The sequence below is a fragment of the Dendrobates tinctorius genome, unplaced genomic scaffold, assembly GCF_039654945.1.
Source record: "Dendrobates tinctorius isolate UK_male_01 unplaced genomic scaffold, ASM3965494v1 ptg000192l, whole genome shotgun sequence".
NCBI classification, from domain to species: domain Eukaryota; kingdom Metazoa; phylum Chordata; class Amphibia; order Anura; family Dendrobatidae; genus Dendrobates; species Dendrobates tinctorius.
In genome coordinates, this window is record NW_027361859.1 from 12,841,097 (window position 1) to 12,860,934 (window position 19,838).

Here is a 19,838-nt window from a genome sequence, read left to right on the forward strand (position 1 = left end):
TTGAAGATTTTTTGAGGAATTTCAGTCCTTTTTTACTTGCTTAGATAAAAAAGAACCTAGACATGTTTGGTATCGATGAACTCGTAATGACCTGGAGAATCTTAATGGCAGGTCAGTTTTAGCATTTAGTGAACAAAATAAAAAAGCCAAACAAAAAACAACTGTGGGATTGCACTTTTTTGCAATTTCACCGCACTTGGATTTTTTTTCCTGCTTTCCAGCGCATGATATGTTAAAACCAGTGGTATTGTTCAAAAGTACAACTCGGCCCACAAAAAACAAGCCCTCACATGGCCATATTGACAGAAATATGAAAATACCTCCATTCATGAAGGGGTAAAGAAAACATCTTTTTTAAAAGTGTATACACTTCATAACAAACACTCAAACACTTTTCCATATAAATTTTATTATATATATTTTTTCAAATTATCCATCACTATTTTTTTAAGCTGCTTTTATATTTATAAACTTTAACATATCACTTTTTATTATGCATTTCTCATCCGTTGCACATTTGCACTTTCACTGGTCACTTGGTGGTGTCACATTTGGCACTTTTCACATGCATTGTTTGTTTCCTGACACCTCTCACTAGCACTTTACCTGATTGAGCACTAGCAGACAGCTCTGCGCAGCATTATTCATCTTGGCCTTACAAACAGGTTTTCATCCTGAACCTCCTGTTTCACTGGGGATGCTGAACGCTCGCGTGGTGTGGGGCCGTCCAGTCTTCATGGCGACACATCCATCCAGCGTCATTCTGGTCATTCCCCCTCGCTGTCCAATCAGGAGGCGGAGTTACCCGGGAAGGCATGTGATGCTGTTTCCTGGATCATGCACATGACACACCACTGGGGTATACTCACTGCCTGTGAGCTCTGATTGGCATTTGCCCCAGGTCATTCAGTTTACACGTATAAGCCATCAGAGGTATGTCCCAACCACTATTAGGTGTCACACCAATAACATGAACCTGGATAGGAAAGGGGTGGTCATGGCCAGTTTTGGGCAAAGTGGGGGCCCTAGGAAAAAGTTTAAAATTGGGCCCCAAATGCTCACATAAGCATTTTGTTTGTAGTTACATGTGCTGAGTTCAGGCTGCTAAATGAGTGAAGTCGTTCATCTCGTTTCCCGGCCTCTTTCCACTGGCTGAGGAATAATGATGGGACAGAACAATCACTAATAGATCAATCTGCCCCCATACAGTATCATGTTATCAGCGGAACATTTGCAGCTTACATCGGCCGATGTGCTGCTAAGAACAATTTCGGTTCCGGCATAAATAATCCAAACACTCGATGAATATGCAGTATTTTGCTTGTTTACTATTATACAACTCATAGTCCTCCATATACTGTAGTATAATGGGCACCACAGTCCTCCATATAATATAATGTTCCCCATAGTCCTCCATATAGTATAGTACACTCCCTATAGTCCTCCATATAGCATAATACACTCCCTATAGTCCTCCTTATAGTAAAATACACTCCTCAGTCCTCCATATAGTATAATACAATCCTCAGTCCAGTCCTCTATATAGTATAATACAATCTTCATAGTTCTCAATATAGTATTATATACTCTCCATAGTCCTCCATATAGTATAATACACTCCTCAGTCCTCCATATAGTATAATATACTCCTCATAGTGCTCCATATAGTATAATACATGACTCAGTGTTTCATATAGTATAATGCACCCCAATAGTCCTCCATGTAGTACAATTCACTTCCCATAGTATAATGCACTCCATAGGTTTTCATATAGTATAATGTATTCCCCATAGTCCTCAATACAGTATAAAGCAGCCACATATAGTATAATGCAGCCACCCAAGAGAATATAATGCAGCCCTGCCATACAAAATAATGTAGCCCCCCATAGAATATAATGCAGCCCCCCTCATATAGTATAATTCAGCCCTTCCATAGAGTATAAAGCAGCCCCATATAGATGATAATGTAATCCCCTTATAAGGTATAATGCAGCTCCCATTGATTATAATGTAGCCCCCTCAGAGTATAATTCAGCCCCCCACAGAATATAATGCAGCCCCCCTCATATAGTATAATACAGACCCCATAGAATACAATGTAGCCCCCTCATACAGTATAATATAGCCACCCCTTACATTATAATGTAGCCCCTCATAGAATATAATACAGCCCCCCATAGAATATAATGTAGCCCCCATAGAATATAATACAGCCCGCCTCATCATAAAAATGTAGCTCCCTCATAGTGTATGATGCAACCCCCTCAGAATATAAAGGAGCCCCCCACCCCAGAGAATATAACTCAGCCCCACAGTCCAGAACGCACTCACTGATATATTTAAAAAAAAACCACACACAATCCTCACCTCTCCTCCTCATTCCCGGCGTTGCTCCCAGCTCGGCTCTGGTCTCAGCAGCTGCACTGCCCGGCGCACAGTGGGTGCGTGATGAAGTGACATCATTGCGCACCCGCAGTGTTAGAGGGGAATGATGGGAGAGGAAGCGTCATCTGATGCTCTCTCCTCCATCATTGCTTTCAACTGTATCGGCGTAGTGACGGCTGCATGGTGTGCCACTATTAGCTGCATGCCACTGGCTGGGGGCCCCTGGGGGAGCGGGGGCCCTAGGTAGCTGCCTAGTCTAAAGTAATAAAGATAAATGTCCAGCTCCACGATATAGTGAAAGTGCAATTCTTTATTCACTTAATCCATACAAGTGAGGTTAAAAGCCAACATGAGGTGACAAGGCTTGCGTTCTACGCGTTTCAAGTGACTAAGCACTCTTAATCATGATACGCAGCTTTGTTGTAAATAGATCTTATATACTCTATCTGGTCTACACACCGGTAAAATAATTAGTTTAATAATTAAAAGAAAAAGACATGTAAAACAAACAGAATAAAAAAGATTTTCTTTACAGAATATCACAATTAGATATGACAGGATGTGCAATTAAGTCATTTGATGTCATTAAAGATTTTTCTAAAACACAATATTGTCATTTTTAATTTTGTTCTCTTTTTATTTCTTAATTCTTATTTTTCTGTTGTTGTTCATTGCGTAAAGCTATTTGCCTAGAGAAAAACAGCATACTTTAATCATCATACACAAAAATTTATATCAAGCAACGATGAAAGAAGTTAATCGGAAGCAATCAAAAAACTGCAGCCATTCACGATTGTACATCATAGAATGGCTGCAGAATGGCTGTTTGCATATTTGGTGCACAAAGGGGAAATAAGAGTATATAATTATGCTTCTTTTTCGTTATAAAAAATTCATATGTAACGAAATATTGATGTAAAATCGTGAATGGCTGCAGTTAAACTAATTATTTTACCGGTGTGTAGACCGGATAGAGTATATAAGATCTATTTACAACAAAGCTGCGTATCATGATTAAGAGTGCTTAGTCACTTGAAATGCGTAGAACGCAAGCCTTGTTACCTCATGCTGGCTTTTAACCTCACTTGTATGGATTAAGTGAATAAAGAATTGCACTTTCACTATATCGTGGAGCTGGACATTTATCTTTATTACTTTGGATTGGACGCTTGGACACAGCGGTCCCGTGCTCCGATGTTGGAATGCTACGTCTGGTGAGCTGGATTTATATGTTGGATTAGCTGCCTAGTCTGCCTGCTGCTAACACCGGCCCTGGGGGTGGTAGACACAATAACCTGAAAACAAACAAAAGCCAGCTCACCAAGTGTTCACCGCAGACCTCGGAGCTCCGTCTGGACTGACGTGTAATCAATAGGAAAAAGCAATTAGTTCCAGCTGCGTGTAAAAAATTTCTTCTTTATTTCAACATTAAAATTATGTCATCTTCATAGTAAATGCCATACACACGGACACGGCAACGCGTTTCTATCTGTAAGATCTTTGTCAGAGCCATAGAGATACACTGATCTCAGCTGCATATATGCTACATTTGATCCAATGACATGCACAAATACAATCACATGACAATTAACTCATTAAAATTACATAGCAATGTACAAAATAAATTAAAACACATGTTGCAAAAGAGAAATATTTATCTTTTCAACAATAATGAAGCATTAGGTCATTTCGTTTATTTAAACCATTCGGGGATCGGACATCTAGGTGATAAATCCAAAAAGCCTCTCTTGTTAACAGGCGTCGCTTTGAATCTCCACCGCGGAAAGGAATTTTAACCTGTTCTATTCCTTGCACTTTAAAACTCGAGGTATTTCTAGCATGGTGCCTAATGAAATGCTGCGACACAGCTGATATATTACGATTCATGTTATTCGTATTCTCAATATCATGTAGATGTTCCCTAATGCGCATCTTCATTTTTCTAGATGTGCACCCTATATATGATAATTTGCAAATAGTGCAATCTATCTTGTATATTACATTAGTTGAATTACAATTGATATATTGTTTTATGGTATATTGCACTTTATTTGCCGCATCAGAAAATTTTTTTGTGACATTTGCATATCTACATGTTTTGCATTTTGTAGCTCCACATCTGAAAAAACCATTGCAGGTTAACCAGGTTTTATTAGTTTTATTATTGAGAGAAAATAAATTAGGTGATAATTTGTCTCCCAATGTAGGAGCTCTTCTCGATACTATATTAATACCTGGCTTTAATATATCTGCCAATTTACTATCTTCATATAAAATGGGCAAATATCTATTAATGATTCCCTTGATTTGTGGAAATTGGCGACTAAACTGAAAACAAATATACGGTTTTTTTCCAATAACTGTCTCATTTGCATTGCCACCAGAAAAAATCATTTTATTACGTTTTTTGTTTTTTACTATTTGTTGTGCTCGATTTAAAGACCAATCCGGATACATGCGATTTTTTAATTTTTTCTTTACATGTTCCAGTTCACTATCTAGATTACTCTCTTCACTACAATTACGTTTAACCCTTGTGAGTTCTCCTACTGGTATTGCTTTGAGGGTATGTTTATTGTGACTGCTAGTCGCATGTAAGATGGTATTCCCACTATAGGGTTTATGATGTGTTTTCGTAGAGATTATTTCCCCCTCAACACCAAATAAATCCAAATCCAAAAAAGATATATGTTCCATATTATGTTCATGCGTAAATTTAATATTGTATTGGTTAGAGTTTAGATATAGCATAAAGGCAGGTATGGCAGATACATCTCCATCCCAAATTAATAGGGTATCATCGATATATCTGCCATACCATGCCACCTGTCCATAAAAAGGATTGGAATCTGAGAAAATAAATTCATATTCCCAATACGACATAACCAGATTTGCAAGGGACGGTGAAAATTTGGCTCCCATGGCTACTCCCTTCAACTGTAAATAATAACACTGGTTGAAGGAGAAAAAATTATGTGACATCATCAAAAATATTACTACTTGCAAAATATAATTAATTAGATCCATAGAGTAGTTACTAAACCTTTTTAAATGAAATTGCAAAGCTCTTATTGCTAAATCATGAGGGATACATGTATATAATGATACTACATCACAACTAAGCCATGAATATGATGACAGCCACATCTTGTTAGAAAACATTTGTAACACCTGTTTGGAATCTCTAATATAGCCAGGCATCCTCTGTACAAGGGGTTGCAACAATGTGTCAACCCATTGTGACAAATGCTCATGTGCTGAACCGATGCCCGAGACAATCGGTCGCATAGGAGGAATGCCGCAGCCTTTGTGTATTTTGGGTACTCCATACATAATTGGAAGCACCGGTTTTTTCACTTGCAGATATTCTGCCTGTTTTTTAGTAATGACTCCTAACTCCAAACCTTCCATGATAATTTGATTAGTTTTATCCCTAAATTGTTCTAAATCATTTTATCATAATAATCTTTAGAATCTAGAACCACAACTACCCCACCTTTATCTGACATTTTTATAACAATATCTGTCATTGATTTTAATTCTCTTAGGGCTATAAATTGCTTGCCAGATAGATTTTTAAATTTACTATTTTTTTGATTAAACAAAATTTGCAATTCCTTTTCCACTATATCTTGGAATCGGTCCATACACTCCGATTTTAATGAGTTAATTTTAATGAGTTAATTGTCATGTGATTGTATTTGTGCATGTCATTGGATCAAATGTAGTATATATGCAGCTGACATACAGGAAACTGGATTATAACCCTTTAGAACAATTTAGGGATAAAACTAATCAAATTATCATGGAAGGTTTGGAGTTAGGAGTCATTACTAAAAAACAGGCAGAATATCTGCAAGTGAAAAAACCGGTGCTTCCAATTATATATGGAGTACCCAAAATACACAAAGGCTGTGGCATTCCTCCTATGCGACCGATTGTCTCGGGCATCGGTTCAGCACATGAGCATTTGTCACAATGGGTTGACACTTTGTTGCAACCCCTTGTACAGAGGATGCCTGGCTATATTAGAGATTCCAAACAGGTGTTACAAATGTTTTCTAACAAGATGTGGCTGTCATCATATTCATGGCTTAGTTGTGATGTAGTATCATTATATACATGTATCCCTCATGATTTAGCAATAAGAGCTTTGCAATTTCATTTAAAAAGGTTTAGTAACTACTCTATGGATCTAATTAATTATATTTTGCAAGTAGTAATATTTTTGATGTCACATAATTTTTTCTCCTTCAACCAGTGTTATTATTTACAGTTGAAGGGAGTAGCCATGGGAGCCAAATTTTCACCGTCCCTTGCAAATCTGGTTATGTCGTATTGGGAATATGAATTTATTTTCTCAGATTCCAATCCTTTTTATGGACAGGTGGCATGGTATGGCAGATATATCGATGATACCCTATTAATTTGGGATGGAGATGTATCTGCCATACCTGCCTTTATGCTATATCTAAACTCTAACCAATACAATATTAAATTTACGCATGAACATAATATGGAACATATATCTTTTTTGGATTTGGATTTATTTGGTGTTGAGGGGGAAATAATCTCTACGAAAACACATCATAAACCCTATAGTGGGAATACCATCTTACATGCGACTAGCAGTCACAATAAACATACCCTCAAAGCAATACCAGTAGGAGAACTCACAAGGGTTAAACGTAATTGTAGTGAAGAGAGTAATCTAGATAGTGAACTGGAACATGTAAAGAAAAAATTAAAAAATCGCATGTATCCAGATTGGTCTTTAAATCGAGCACAACAAATAGTAAAAAATAAAAAACGTAATAAAATGATTTTTTCTGGTGGCAATGCAAATGAGACAGTTATTGGAAAAAAAACGTATATTTGTTTTCAGTTTAGTCGCCAATTTCCACAAGTCAAGGGAATCATTAATAGATATTTGCCCATTTTATATGAAGATAGTAAATTGGCAGATATATTAAAGCCAGGTATTAATATAGTATCGAGAAGAGCTCCTACATTGGGAGACAAATTATCACCTAATTTATTTTCTCTCAATAATAAAACTAATAAAACCTGGTTAACCTGTAATGGTTTTTTCAGATGTGGAGCTACAAAATGCAAAACATGTAGATATGCAAATGTCACAAAAAAATTTTCTGATGCGGCAAATAAAGTGCAATATACCATAAAACAATATATCAATTGTAATTCAACTAATGTAATATACAAGATAGATTGCACTATTTGCAAATTATCATATATAGGGTGCACATCTAGAAAAATGAAGATGCGCATTAGGGAACATCTACATGATATTGAGAATACGAATAACATGAATCGTAATATATCAGCTGTGTCGCAGCATTTCATTAGGCACCATGCTAGAAATACCTCGAGTTTTAAAGTGCAAGGAATAGAACAGGTTAAAATTCCTTTCCGCGGCGGAGATTCAAAGCGACGCCTGTTAACAAGAGAGGCTTTTTGGATTTATCACCTAGATGTCCGATCCCCGAATGGTTTAAATAAACGAAATGACCTAATGCTTCATTATTGTTGAAAAGATAAATATTTCTCTTTTGCAACATGTGTTTTAATTTATTTTGTACATTGCTATGTAATTTTAATGAGTTAATTGTCATGTGATTGTATTTGTGCATGTCATTGGATCAAATGTAGTATATATGCAGCTGAGATCAGTGTATCTCTATGGCTCTGACAAAGATCTTACAGATCGAAACGCGTTGCCGTGTCCGTGTGTATGGCATTTACTATGAAGATGACATAATTTTAATGTTGAAATAAAGAAGAAATTTTTTACACGCAGCTGGAACTAATTGCTTTTTCCTACAGACACAATAACCACCAATGTGATTGGTTTACATTAGCAGACTCAATCATGTGTTCCATAGATATGACCGGGGAACAGCCCCAATTCCTTTAGAAACACTCCCACTTTGTCCCAGAGTTACACTCCTTGCCTTCATTAGTGCAGGAGCTTGGATTGTTGGAAACCCATATAAATACACCTCTGGAAACACTTATCCATACCCTCTGAGGAAGCTGACGTGGCGAAACGCACGTAAAAAGGAATAATGATAAATATTTCATCTTTATCTGAATACTACTTGCATGCCGTATATAGGATTTGTAATCTCCATCACTTGTTAGGATGTTTACTCCTTTAAACTACCATATATACTCGTGTATAAGCCGACCCGTGTATAAGCCGACCCCCTAATTTCGCCACAAAAAACTGGGAAAACTTATTGACTCGCGTATAAGCCTAGGGTGGAAAATGCAGCAGCTACTGGTAAATTTCAAAAATTAAAATAGATACCAATAAAAGTAAAATTAATTGAGAAATCAGTAGGTTAAATGTTTTTGAATATCCATATTGAATCAGGAGCCCCATATAATGCTCCATAAAGTTCATGATGGGCCCCGTAAGATGCTCCATACAAAATACACCCCATATAATGCTGCACAAAGGTTAATAATGCCCCCATAAGATGCTCCATAGAATAATATGCCCCATATAGTGCTCCATAGATTATGCCCCCATAAAATGCTCCATAGATTATTCTCCCATAAGATGCTCTATAGATTATGCCCCCATAAAATGCCCTATAGATTATGCCCCATAGATTATGCCCTCATATACTGCCCCATAGAATATGCCCCATATGCTGCTCCATAGAATATACCCTCATATTCCGCCCCATATGCTGCTCCATAGACTATGCCCCCATATGCTGCCCCATAGAATATGTCCCATATACTGCCCCATAGAATATGTCCCATATACTGCCCCATAGATTATGCCCCCACATGCTGCTCCATAGAATATGCCCCCATATGCTGCTCCATAGAATATGCCCCCATATGCTGCCCCCATAAGATGCTCCATATATTATGCCATATGCTGCTGCTGCTGCAAAAAAGAAAAAGTGCCATACTCATCTCTCCTGCTCAGGACCCAGCACCTGAGATATTCACCGTCCATTGCTGTTCATCGCTGTCTGCCACGTCGTCTTTCAGTGACGTTCAGGCAGCAGAGGACACAGCGCACACTAACCATGTCATCGCGCCCTCTGCTGGCTAAACGTCACTGACACAGGACGCAGCAGACAGCAGTGAGCAGCGATGGACCGGGGGACAGGTGAATATCGCTATCTTACCTCCTCCCGGCGCGGTTTCTGCAGCCCCGCTTCTCCACGGTCTCCCTTCCTGCCTTCAGCGGTCACGTGGTACCGCTACTCATGAATATGCGCATATTCATGTTTAAAGAGCGGTATCACATGACCCGTGAAGGCAGGAAGGGAGACAGTGGAGAAGCAGGGGGCTGCATAGACCACGCCAGGGGGTCAGTATGATCTCTGACACCTCCGCTCCCTCTCCGACCCCCGGTATATGGCTCATGTATAAGCTGAGAGGGGGACGTTCAGCCCAAAAAAATGGGCTGAAAATCTCGTCTTATATACGAGTATATAGGGTATATGGGCTGTAATATATTCATGGAATATTCCATATAGCACTTGCTGCACTTTATATCTCCTATTTTTATTCCAGAAATGTAATGCAATGTTAGCTCTTTATTTTCTTACTATTTATACAATTTGCTTTGTGTCCTCTCATTATATAAGCTACTTATTTATAAGTTTACAGTATCTATTGACCTTATGCACTGATATCAAGTGATATATCTACAATTCAATTATACATATCTATGTATGTATTTATCTTATACTCAATAAATACGGTGCACTTAATCTCATTTCCACCTTGATAGTGACACTCTCTTAGGATGCATTTTACTCGATGATGGCACTTTTGCACATAGTCACTAGATGGCGCTGCAACATTTGACATTTGCATGAATTTTTATATCTACACATGGTTTACACAAATTATATATACACTGCTCAAAAAATAAAGTGAACACTTAAACAACAGAATATAACACCAAGTAAATCAAACTTCTGTGAAATCAAACTGTCCACTTAGGAAGCAACACTGATTGACAATCAATTTCACACGCTGTTGTGCAAATCGAATAGACAACAGATGGAAATTATTGGCAATTATCAAGACACCCTCAATAAGGCCAGTTTCACACATCCAGATAATTCCGGTACTGAAAAAAACGGTACCGGAGCTATCCGTGTGGACACATGGTACCTCCGTGTGGCAACCTTGTGCCGCACGTGAGCCGCATCAGGACCACACGGATGGCGCCGGGACGAAGCGCAACAGTAAGCGCTGTTCCCGGCTGCTGGTGCTGACCGCAGCTGTGATTCTTCTCTCCTGCTCTGCCAGCAGGAGAGAGGAATGAATGAAAACCAAACGTGGGGTCCCCCTCATTTTATGAACCAACCAGACGAAACTTACAGCTGGGGCCAGGGATCGTCCTGCCGAACTCCCGCTCTCCTTTTAACATGGGCAAAACGCTACTCAGACAACAGGGTAAAACAGTGTGGCAATGCTTTATTGAACTGCCAAACAACCAGATAACCCATAGAACAGTCCCAGCAAAATACCCAAGATGGTGCACATTACAGAGTTTCTCCCGTCCGCTGACTCGCCAGGATAATAGCAGCTATGACTTCAGAGCTCCCAGAGTCACGCACACAAAGAAGCGGTAACGAGAAGCGTACGAAGAGGACAGTCCATTGAGTCCATACAAGGTACAAGTACAGTTAATCCAAGGATCACAGCCTGGCTTCTCCAAACGTATCCATGGTTCAGTGGTGGTCAGTGTGCAGATCTGTAATCTTCCAACTAAGGCTGAAAACCCCTAGGTAGTTTTTCTATAGAATGATAGATCCGTGTCCCTCGCGATGGAGCCATGATGTCATTGCTGCTGTCCTGTCTCTGGTACTTTTGGGATGTATGGATGTCCTGGCAGAATCTCTCTCTCAGTCTCTTTATACAGAGACATGTAACCTTTTTTTAGACTTAACAAGTGTCCCTCATTCAGTATTTACATAAATGGTAAGAATGGAGATGAGATCAAGTAGCATTACTTGATTATTTAAAACTACAGTATTTGCATAGTTTTTCCCTCTCTGCTTTTGAAGTCAACAAGCTGGCTCCATAACACAGTGCATAATTAACATATCAGCAAACATCACTAGTGATCAAAGATAAGCGAACAAAAAGTCAATATTACCGACTTATACAAACAAAAGTCGGTTTTCATGACCAACCAGAAATCAACATTTAAATTTGAAAGCCAACATACAGATAACTTTATTATTCTTAGTTTGCTAAAAATACTCATTGAGTAACTAATATACAATGCTGTATGTCTTCACAATGCCAAAAGTACAAAAAAGTGTTTAAAATATTGAAAAAAAAATAAGAGTTAAAATCACCCCCCTTTCGCCACATTCAAAATAAAACAATAAAAAAAATCAAACATACACATACTTAGTATCGCCGTATTCAGAATCACCCCATCAATTAAAAAAAAAAAGAATTAACCCGAACTCTAAAAAAAAAGTCAAAACACCAGAATTACGCTTTTTTGGTCGCTGCAATATTGCAATAAAATTCAATAGATTGTATCTACATTAAAATGGTATTCATTAAAAACGTCAACTCGGCAAGGCAAAAATTAGCCCTCACCCAACCAGAGATCATGAAAAATGGAGATGAGACAGGTATCTGAAAACGGTGCAATTCTTTTATACTTTACCTAACAAAGATGACTTGTTTTCACTGATAAATGTTTGTTTGGGGTCGTTTATTTTCTGTTGGTATTTGGTTTATCCTATTAAATTCCCACATAATATTCTCACCTTGAATTTATTCTATAAAACTCCCATATAATATTCCATCCTTGAACGCACGCCGCGTGCATCATGTTTTTGTACAATTTGTCATTAATATATAAAGGTTCTCCCCGTCAGTTATTTTTGATGGTCAACGAAATGCAATTTTCCTGTAATTAATTTCTCACACTCTAGGTATGATAATGACTTCTCTCTGTGTGGGATTTTTGATGTTTAAAAAGGTCGTCCACTAGTTGGAAAACCCCTTCTCATTCCTCATGTTTGGTCGTGTTGAAATAAAAACACTTATACAAACCTCCCATGCTGGCACCGTTTCAGCGGTGCCGGCACTTGCATTCTTGGGTCTCTTGAGGTTTTTACATCATGTGAGCCCTGTGCCCAATCAGCGCTGGCGTCACTTCCCCACTTGCGGACAAATTGAGCATCATGAGGCAGTCAGAGAGCAGCCGCAGTCCTGGCACCCTACTGTTGTTCAATACGTCCGAAGGTGGGAACAGTGAAGCTGCCGCTGATAGGGCGCAGAGATCGTGTGATGTGACAACCTCACATAAGCCCCGCGACAGTGAGTCTTGGCACCACTAAAGCAGAAACTGTACACCAGTGAAGTATGAGTGTTTTAATTTTAATGAGGCCAAACATGAAGAATTATTTAACTGAGACAAAAAATATAATGTATATAATTATCCCTTGATTATAAGATTCACTGACAAAAGGATAAAACTCAACTTTATTAATTCCAAATGTAAAACGATACCCACAATTCACCTCCTGAAGGTTAGTCACATTCTAAAAGAAAAAATATATGCCCCACGTCTCAGTACATAGGGTGAGGTGACGTATACACACTCATTCTCAAAGCCTCTCATTTCTACGGGTTTCATAGTCCTCACCAAAGGCGACTTGTCAGGAGACATTATTTAATATTGACCTATATTCAAGTGAGACTAGATGAAGAAAACCCTAAAATCATGTATCATGTTATCCAAAACAGTCAGAAAACTAGCCACATATTGGCAGATCCCAGACTTCAAACTATATACTTTATAAGCCACAACAGAATAGAAAGTATGTGTAAATACAGTATAATAATTGTGTTTTTTCTCTTATAGGGGGTGACTCACGTCACCCTATATACTGAAATGTGGGGCATATATTTTTTCTTTTAGTCACCTTCCGACTAAACTTCAAGGGGGTGAATTATGGGTATAGTTTTATATTTGGAATTAATAAAGTTTAGTTTTATCCTTTTGTCAGCAAACATGAGGAATGACAAGAGACAACCCCTTTAAGAAGATCCAATTTTGGTTAAAACTATTCCAACATTATGAACATATAAAGGGCTTCTCCCCTATGTGACATCTCTGATGTTTATTAACAGCTGATTTCCAAGTAAAATATTTCACACATTTTGAACAGGAAAAAGGCTTCTCCCCTGTGTGAGTTTTCTGGTGACTAACAAGATGTGATTTCTGGTAAAACTATTTCCCACATTCTAATCAGGAAAAAGGCTTCTCCCCTGTGTGAATTCTCTGGTGGTTAACAAAAGCAGATACATGTGCAAAACATTTCCCACATTCTGAACATGAAAATGGCTTCTCCCCTGTGTGAGTTTTCTGGTGACTAAAAAGATGTGCTTTCTGGTAAAAACATTGTCCACATTCTGAACAGGAGAAAGGCTTCTCCCCTGTGTGAGTTCTCTGGTGCTTATCAAGATCGGCTTTCCGTATAAAACATTTCCCACATTCAGAACAGGAGAAAGGCTTCTCCCCTGTGTGAGTTCTCTGGTGCTTAACACAAGCTGATTTACTGTTAAAACATTTCCCACATTCTGAACAGGAAAAAGGCTTCTCTCCTGTGTGACTTCTCTGGTGCTTAACACAAGCTGATTTACTGTTAAAACATTTCCCACATTCTGAACAGGAAAAATGCTTCTCTCCTGTGTGAGTTATTTGGTGTGAAACCAGATTCCCTTTCTGGTTAAAACATTTCCCACATTCTGAACAGGAAAAAGGCTTCTTCCCCGTGTGGGTTCTCTGGTGTCTATCAAGATGCGCTTTCTGCTTATAGCATTTCCCACATTCTGAACATGAAAAAGGCTTCTCCCCTGTGTGAGTTCTCTGGTGCTTAACACAATCTGATTTATTGCTAAAACATTTCCCACATTCTGAACACGAAAATGGCTTCTCCCCTGTGTGAGTTTTCTGGTGACTAACAAGAAGTGCTTTATGGTAAAAACATTGTCCACATTCTGAACAGGAGAAAGGCTTCTCCCCTGTGTGAGTTCTCTGGTGTATAACAAGACTGTATTTCTTGATAAAATATTTCCCACATTCTGAACAGAAAAAAAGCTTCTCCCCTGTGTGACTTCTCTGGTGCTTAACACAAGCGGATTTACTGTTAAAACATTTCCCACATTCTGAACAGGAAAAAGGCTTCTCTCCTGAGTGAGTTATTTGGTGTGAAACAAGATTCCCTTTCTGGTTAAAACATTTCCCACATTCTGAACAGGAAAAAGGCTTCTCCCCTGTGTGAATTCTCTGGTGGCTATCAAGATGCGCTTTCTGCTTATAGCATTTTCCACATTCTGAACATGAAAAAGGCTTCTCCCCTGTGTGAGTTCTCTGGTGCTTAACACAATCTGATTTATTGTTAAAACATTTCCCACATTCTGAACAGGAAAATGACTTCTTTGCTTTAGGAGCAGTTTGTTTTTTAATGCCTCTTTTGTGACTTTGATTTTCCTTAGTAGTCGGTAATGAATCAGAAGACAGGACCTGTTCCATAGGATCATATGACAGATCTTTGCTGTGAATGGATGATGGTATATCTGGAGTAACAGCAATCTCTTCAGTTGTATCTTGCATGATCTCAAGATCATCTGATTTAAAAATTGAAGAAGTCAGCTGCCCCTCTGATCTCCTGGTACAGTCATCTGCTAAGATAAAAAAAACTATTTTTTAATAAAATATTCTTGAGTTTTATATTTTTGAACATTTCTACTTAAACTGTGCGTAAAAATGGCAAGTTATGTAAAAAACTTTAATTATTTACCAATACAATGACAGTTCACAGTCTAAAAGAAAACCTTATTGGATGAACCAGTAGAGCGTGGTGTTCAACTGTTTGTTCATTCTGCCTCCAAAATATAGAATAAAAAGAAACCAATCAATCTTACGTAGGTGAAAATAATACCAATTCTCATCTCACAAAAAACAAGTCCCCACTCAGGTCCATCATCTGCCAATGGAAAAACAGAGGTTCCCACACTATTAGTGGCTCAAAGGCTGTTGAAAAGCAATAAGGTTTCTATAAACCAATCCAGCAAAATTCGCTTTCACGTCTGAGTTTTTCAGTGTGCTCAGACAACATTTAGGATTCCTGTATTTAGCAATATTATAGTGAGAAGAATCCACTTAATTTGCGGTGTGTGTCTCCTGGAGCACAATCTGGGCACTATGTGTTGGGTGATAAAATGGCAAATGTGTAATTTTAACTCTCCAACATCCACTGCGTGCTAATTTCCAGAAAGTGGCTGTGAAGTCAAAATATTCACTTCTCCTATAGATTATAACCCTCAGTGAATTAATTTATAAAATAGAATGAGAGAGAGAGAGAATGGGTTTTGGGGTTAATATCATGAAAGTAAATTCCTCCGGGCATGCTCAGTATAAAAAAGGCGGATCCGTTGGCGGATTCCGTCAATTAACGGTTAGCAACGGATTTGTCACCAATGGGCGTCCATTATAATGCATGGCGGACAGCGACGGATCCGTTGCTATCTGCCATCTCAACGCAGCTAAAAAACGTTTAATTGTCACTCAAGACAGCGGACGCCAACATTTTAACGGATCTGTCAAAAAATGAATGCAACGGAAATGTAAGTTTATGGGAAAAAACGGATCCGTCAAAACAAAAAAAAAAAAACGGATCCTTTTTTTTCTAAAAACGACAGATTTTGACTGACGTGAAAAAAACTGAAGTGTGAAACAGGCCTAAGCATGCAAAGGAACAGAGCAGAGATGGCGGCCCTTCCAATATGGCCCCTGCTCCTCCCACGCCAGTCAGACAGCATGCAGCTGAAGAAGCAGCAATAAAGCTGGGAAGATTTGATAGGCTGACGCTGGACACATCAGAGACAGAGGAGGATTTACATACTAAGCAGGTACCTCTTAAGGGCCCGTTCCAAACAGCGATCTCCCTGGCGAGATCGCTGATTTTGTGACACATTAGCGATCTCTCCAGCGAGATCGCTGTGTGTGTGACATGCAGCAGCAATCGGCCCCCCCGCCGGGTATCGCAAATCGTGCTGGATCGTCCTGGCCCGTTTTTTCTTCGCTGGTCTCCCGCTGGCCAACGCGCATCGCTGCGTGTGGCAGCGGGAGCCAGCGATGAGCGACGCTGCACGCTGGTTACCAACGTAAACATCGGGTTTCTAAGGGCTGCGGCCCTAAGGCTGTGTGCACACGCTGCGGATTTTGCTGCGGTTCCGCAGCGGTTTTGGCCGCTGCGGACCCGCAGCAGTTTCTGCTGCGGTGTACAGTACAATGATTCCCTATGGGAATCAAAAACCGCAGTGCAGACGGTGCAGAATTTTCCGCGCGGATTATCTGCGGTTTTCAATCCGCAGAAAGAATTGACATGTCAATTCTTTATGCGGATTCCCCTGCGGTTTGCCATCTCCTCCATTGAGGAGATGAAAAACCGCAGGGCAAAACCGCAGAGCAATCCGCAGGTAAAACCGCAGGTCTTTTGACCTGCGGTGTCACCTGCGGATTGTACAAAATCCGCGTGGATGAATCCGCACCTTTTCCGCAGCGTGTGCACACAGCCTTAGAAACCCGATGTTTATGTTGGTAACCAGCGTGCTCGCTGGTCCTGATCGCTGGAGGGGCTGTCTATGTGACAGCTCACCAGCGATCAGCTAACAATGTCCCAGAGATCCCATCCACGTCAGATCGCTGGTGGGATCGCTGGGACATCGTTATGTGTAACGGTACCCATAATGAAACAGTGGGAAAGGATATTCGGCAGGAGTCACATGCAGGCAAAATGACACAGCTCCCTCAGGGACAGCAGCAGAGCAATAACCATAGAAATATGCCTGATGTGGAAACGGAGGAGTCACTTATGTGTGGAGACTCTGAGACTGTGCCCACAAAACAAGATGTTTATGTGCAGTAAAATCCTGCAGTTCCACGCTGATCACTATGAGCGATCATATGGGGGGAGTCAGAGAGGATATTGCCCTCATACAACAAGACATGCAAAAAACTAAAGGCAGAGTGAATGAGCTGGAGGAGAGAGTCAGCACTGTGGAAGACTGTGTATCCCCTATGCAGAGAGAACATCCAAACGCTCCTCCATAAGACTGATGACCTACAAACTAGGTTAAGGTGAAATATTACAAGACTGGTGGGAGTCCTGGAAAAGGCTGAGGGGCGAAATACTGCTGATGTTTTTGAAGGATGGCTACTGGAAAAGTTTGGCAAAGATACACTGTCGCCCTTTTTTGCCATAGAAAGGGCTCGCAGGGTCCCAACAAAGGCTGTATCGCCCTCAGCTCCTCCATGGCCAATTTTAATGAAACTGCTGCACGATAAGGACCGGGACGTCATACTGCGCAATTTCAGGGATCATCCTGAACTCACCATTGATGGAAGGAAAATGTCAAATTTACCCTGACTTTTCACCAGAAGTTCAGTAAAAAAGGGCAAAATTTTGGGAAATGTGCTGCAGAGACTCCCTCCTGTGTGCTGGGAAGGGAATAAGTTGCAATGTGTTCTCACAATTGAAGCGATAATATACAGTGATATAGCGAGAGCGCTCCGTATACAGGCTGGGGAAGGACCATACAGTGACGACCCTTCTGTTTCCTTAAACACTTATTCCCCACATCTGGAGCTTTTCCTACACCTGTGTTGTGCTGTTGCTCTGTTATTCCTCCTGGCAATTTATGAATAAATTGCCAATTGGGTGTTACCATCCCCCTTGTTGAAGGCCTGTGTCTAAGGGCACTTTCAGATGTCAGTGTGTCCCGCTTGTGTGATGATGGTTTTCACACGTACCAGCGACGCTTACACATGGTCTGTGCACATGTCAGTGTGTTTCCATGGACCGAGTGACTGAGGGCAAAACCCGCTGACGTCCATTTTTTAGCAGCAGCACAGGCTGAAAATCATCCTGCACCCATGCACGCGGATGACGTCACATGCACGGTGTGACATGTACCGGCACCTGGGAAGCAGCGGTACTGTTCTCACTTATCCCTGGTGCTGGGTGCTAAGGACGACTCCCATCACTGTCCCCTTCTCTCCCTGAGATCAGCGCTAGCACGGGACCATGTTGAGAGTTATAGTCTGCCCTCGGTTTCTACATCAAGTGTAAAATTAAGAATAAAATAAAAATGTCGCACAAGCTTTGAGGTGAGTATAATGTGATTTTTATTTTAATCTTATTCTTAATTGTACACTTGATGTAGACAGCGGGGGCAGACCACAACTCTCAACAATGTCCCCTGCTCATGGTGATCTCAGGGAGAGCAAGGGACAGTGATGTGAATCGTGTTCAGCACCCGGCGCCTGAGAACAGCGCGAACTGTGCCGGCTCCTCTCAGGCGCCAGTACATGTGATACTGATGTGGCACACGTATGAAACACACAGACACAGACATCTCCAGGACTGGTTTTTCCATTACCGATAATATCAGGACGTGTGAAAGAGCCCTTACACAGTCCAAAGGTTCCTTCTTTCCACATTCAGGTTTTCTGATGCATTCTTGAAGCCGTACCTAAGAATGTATCAGACATCTGGGAGAGACACGTCTCATATTTGCTTTCACTCCCAGATTTTTCAAAATTGTATCTAAAACTATGACCATGTGAACACAGCCCTAAGTCTACATTCCCAGATCATCCTCATTGCTTCCGGTTCTTTTCTCACCCCATTGTTTTCACTGGAGCAGACTGTGAACTTTTTGTATCCATTGACTCCCAATGATGAATCCTTAAAAAACGGATGAAACCTGGATGGGAGACTGTGGTGCAAAGCCTGTCTCCAGTGTCCTCTGTTTTACACGGATCCACTTGGACTTTAGCGGCCAAGTCTGATCTGCAAAATGGATGAGAATGGGCAGTGTTCTGAGTTGTGGTGATTGGAGACACAGATCTATATTGAAACTGATGCTTGTTTGGCTCAGTGACACTGCCAGCAGTGAGGACAGGATGTGATCACATCAATGCGTTCCATTGCACTGGGGTGTAAGGGTGACACCGGGTGAAATCTGGCTGCCATGTAGCCCTAACTGCCTCATGGGGGATGGTTTATAGATGAATAAATGCCATGATCATTCAGTGAAAGCTGTTTTCCAGGCCAGCCATAATTTCTCACTGTCAGGATTCCGCTCCGTTTGCTTGCTGGATCAGTGATCACACTTGCAATTTACATACTTGTGGTCATATGCTGACTTGCTTGTTTTCCTACTTTTCTCAAAGATCCATTGGAAAAAGCACCCATGAGAAGTCATGTGACGCCCTCCATGGCGGCAAACAGCAGAATCCTGACAGTGTGCATATTGCACATTGTAAGGGCTTGTTCACACATCGGTATTTTGCATCAGTGTTTGTATGCCAAAACCAGGCAAGGAACTTCTAATTGAAAGACTGA

At 40.3% G+C, this 19,838-nt stretch overlaps 1 protein-coding gene across 5 annotated transcripts in view; it reads right to left on the bottom strand.

The window, feature by feature from the left end:
- Positions 1 to 10,846: 10,846 nt before the first annotated feature.
- LOC141055897 (uncharacterized) overlaps positions 10,847 to 19,838 on the bottom strand; it is a 60,585-nt gene continuing 51,593 nt past the window's right edge. For 4 of the 5 annotated variants that reach the window (XM_073552608.1, XM_073552606.1, XM_073552610.1 and 1 more), the window contains one exon: positions 10,847 to 15,111. In XM_073552608.1, coding sequence (XP_073408709.1) covers positions 13,673 to 15,111 — 1,439 coding nt within the window. In that variant the 3' untranslated portion in view covers positions 10,847 to 13,672. The remainder of the gene's footprint in view (positions 15,112 to 19,838) is intronic. The other variant, XM_073552607.1, reaches the window with a different exon arrangement.